Source organism: Rutidosis leptorrhynchoides, chromosome 9 (assembly GCF_046630445.1).
Source record: "Rutidosis leptorrhynchoides isolate AG116_Rl617_1_P2 chromosome 9, CSIRO_AGI_Rlap_v1, whole genome shotgun sequence".
Taxonomy (NCBI): Eukaryota; Viridiplantae; Streptophyta; class Magnoliopsida; order Asterales; family Asteraceae; genus Rutidosis; species Rutidosis leptorrhynchoides.
Window position 1 is genome coordinate 38,904,724 of NC_092341.1, and position 3,251 is coordinate 38,907,974.

General features: G+C 34.3%; 2 protein-coding genes across 2 annotated transcripts; both read left to right on the forward strand.

Moving 5' to 3' along the window:
* The first annotated feature begins 264 nt into the window (after nucleotides 1-264).
* LOC139867965 (uncharacterized) lies at nucleotides 265-1,475 on the forward strand. Its single transcript, XM_071856306.1, has 2 exons — nucleotides 265-297; nucleotides 1,080-1,475. The coding sequence occupies exons 1-2, from the start codon at nucleotides 265-267 to the stop codon at nucleotides 1,473-1,475; spliced, it is 429 nt and encodes a 142-aa protein (XP_071712407.1).
* Nucleotides 1,476-2,486: 1,011 nt separating this feature from the next.
* Nucleotides 2,487-2,978, forward strand: LOC139867966 (auxin-responsive protein SAUR71-like). Its single transcript, XM_071856308.1, has one exon. It carries the CDS (start codon nucleotides 2,487-2,489, stop codon nucleotides 2,976-2,978), a length of 492 nt encoding a protein of 163 aa, XP_071712409.1.
* The last annotated feature ends 273 nt before the right edge of the window (nucleotides 2,979-3,251 follow it).

The following is a 3,251-nucleotide window of genomic DNA, read 5'->3' on the forward strand; positions in this document are numbered from 1 at the left end:
TCTTTCCGCTCGGCACGAGTTAAATTTTTCCGACGGCAACATCAGACTCGAAATAATTTTATGAACAATACGAAACTAACCACGTTCGAAACGGACATTTTTAAAAAAACGTTAAATACAACAACAGCCCGTATCTTCCTCCTCGACGCGAGTTAAATTTTTCCGACAACACCGTCAGACTCGAAATAATTTTATCAACAAAACGAAACTAACTACGTTCGAAACAAATACTTTTAAAAAACACTGAAGACGATGACACCTACAATGGCGCTTAACAGACGGCCCGTTTTCCCCTCTGTAAATACACAACGCTACATTAAATATGAATACGCAAGCCGAAAGCCCCCGCCGCAACGCGCGGGCCGGCTCGGACTAATTATAATCTATGCATTATATCATATCATATTATATATTATATATAAATATAAAAGTAATTTAAGTAAAATATATGGTAGGCGTACGCATAGTATGACAAAAGAAGAGTTTATGGAACAGATAATTATTAATTCATCATCAAAATATAGCCTATTGGCTAGAATCTTCAAGTTCAAATGATAATTGTAACATATCTTCAAATGATCATATAATTATAGAAATAATGAAACGAGAATAACCTAATTAGCTAGAGTGGCCATATATATATTGATATGAAACAATTACAGAACAGTGGTGATTTCAGGATGCAAATTCAATAGAGTTCTGAAAAAAATTTCAGTACTAATTATATTTGAATGTTATTTGAGTGGTTGTTTCCTTTCAAAAAAAAAAAAAAACTACAAGTTCGGAAAGTATATTGGGTCTGAGTAGTTAATTATAGTGGTGTCCTATACATTTTAAAGGAAAAACTATAAATTCGAAAAAGATATGGGGTCCTCCAGTTAAATTTAGTGGTGTCCTATACAAATTTACATGGTAAGTTCAAGTAATAATTTTCAAACTAGCGGTGTCTCGTGACTCTACAGGTCACTACTTAAACTCGCCACTGATTACGAAATACCCCAATATTTATTTGGCGGTTAATTCTACCACGGGCGGTTAATTCTATTGAGTCGTTGCGAAATGGTTTGGTTCCAAAAAAGGTGGAGGTGTTTATTTGGCGGGCGAGATTAGGACGTATACCGGTAAGATTCGAGTTAGATAAACGGGGCATCGACTTGAATAGTGTGAGATGCCCGATTTGTGATGGTGACATTGAGACGGTGGAGCATATACTTTTTTCCTGTCAAGTGGCAAAAGACATTTGGGCTAAAGTTCTTAAATGGTGGGGGTATAATTCGGCTATATTCGGGTTTGAGGATATTTTTAATGGTACTTTCGGTGGTGTAGCACAGGATCATAAAAAGAATCAATGGCAAGCGGTTTGTTGGGTGGTTTGTTACATTTTATGGAAGAATAGAAATGCAAAGGTGTTCAAGAATAAGCTCGAGACGGTCCCATCTTTATTTAGCGAGGTTCAAGTTCTTTCATATGATTGAATTTCACGATGTTGCAAGGGTCTTATTATAGATTGGCTACAATGGTTCTCACACCCTTAGTTTTAACTCCTTTTGTTAGTTGCAATCTTTGCAATTAGCTTAGGGCGATGTAATTTGTTATCCTTATTTCTTTCGTGATGTATCGTGCTGTTAAGGGTGCCCAGTCAACCATGTACTATTCGTGATTGTTTAATATAAGTCTTTCTTGCTTTTCAAAAAAAAAAAAAATACCCCAATATTTAATATTTAGTTTGCGTACATCTGATCGGTATATAAGTATTTGTACTCTTCAAATAGTTTGAACGTGAAAAAACTTAAACGTTTATAGTTACCATTAAAATGCATGGTGATCCGTACATTAATCTTATATACATCATCAAACTTGTTTAAAATATTGTACAAATTATATATGTTATTTTAAAACATTTGATGATGTATATATGTTTTTAAATATTGTGCGAACTATATATGTTAATTTTAAAACACATTTGACGATGTATAGCGTAGGGTGATGTTCCATACATTAATCTTGACTACTTTTGTAAGAGTGAGCGTTAGTTGATTTATTTTAAAACATTTAAAAAGTGGTGTGACGGTGTATGGAACATCACCCTACGGTTAATTGTAAGAGTACATATGAAATTATATATAAGGCATATAGGCCTCCCCTTCTTTAATTCAGATTTACTTAGTTCAGATCTTAACTCCAACTAATTTTATACTACGTAGGTTGTTGTTAGCTTCCTGTATAAAATTACATCATTCACTAACTCCATTTCTATGTCCCTACATTCAACCTCGTTTCTTTCTTTCATGCTTAATCGCTTATCATCCAACATGTCCATCAAAACATTCCTTGGAACAAGATCTATGTTTGATTTGGCCTACGATAGAGGGTAATTTGTTACTTCTTTCTTCACAAACCCTAATTTTGTGTAGAATTCAAACATATATTGATCTAAAATCTTGACTACTTTTAACATCACTCTTACAAAATTCATACAAGTGTCCATGGAAAAAATAGAAGGAAATTGTACTAAAGGAAAGAAAAACTTTCTTGTGAAGACATGGAACCGGTGCCAATCCTTCCCCGGAATTCGTAGTAACAAATCATGTCATGATCAAGAGAAAACGAAGAAGAAAATAGTTGCGCCCGAAGGGTATTTTCCGGTATATGTGGGACATGAGAGACAAAGGTTTAATGTCAAGACAAAGTATGCAAATCACCCTTTGTTCATGATGCTTCTAGAAGATGCAAAAACCGAACACGGATACAACTCAAGTGGACCAATATCGCTTCCGTGTTATGTTGACTTGTTTTATAAAGTGTTGGCGGAGATGGAGGCTAATGAGGTGCAACCACTAGGGTGGGGTTTTGCATATGGTTCATGTAGTCCGTTTAACCCTAGCCGTCGTTTAGGTAGTTATGGTGCACATCATATGGGAAAAGGTTATGGTTCTTATGAACCTTTAACTCCATCAAGATTGATAAAGATGAATTAGTTGTAAACATACAAGTATATAAAACCGTGCACACAATTAAAATCATATAGCTGCAGTTATCTTTGTATTTCATAACTACATGTTTATATATTTTGCGTTTTTGTATATAATAAGAACTTGTTATGCACAAACAATCGTTTGTGTACAAGCTGTTTAATTGAGTTTGGTTTTAGTTCTAGGTGTAACGGATTAATCTTTGTTAAGATGTACTCGTACTTAATATGTATCGTACGTAGTAGAAGCTGGTTACATATTATATACGGAGTAATATAT

Bases quoted from the DNA above. Each gene is read 5' to 3' on its own strand.
- LOC139867965 (XM_071856306.1), top strand. From the start codon at position 265: ATGGCGCTTAACAGACGGCCCGTTTTCCCCTCT. The intron at 298-1,079 runs GTAAATACACAA...GTTCCAAAAAAG, and splicing joins GACGGCCCGTTTTCCCCTCT to GTGGAGGTGTTTATTTGGCG.
- LOC139867966 (XM_071856308.1), top strand. From the start codon at position 2,487: ATGGAAAAAATAGAAGGAAATTGTACTAAAGGAAAGAAAAACTTTCTT.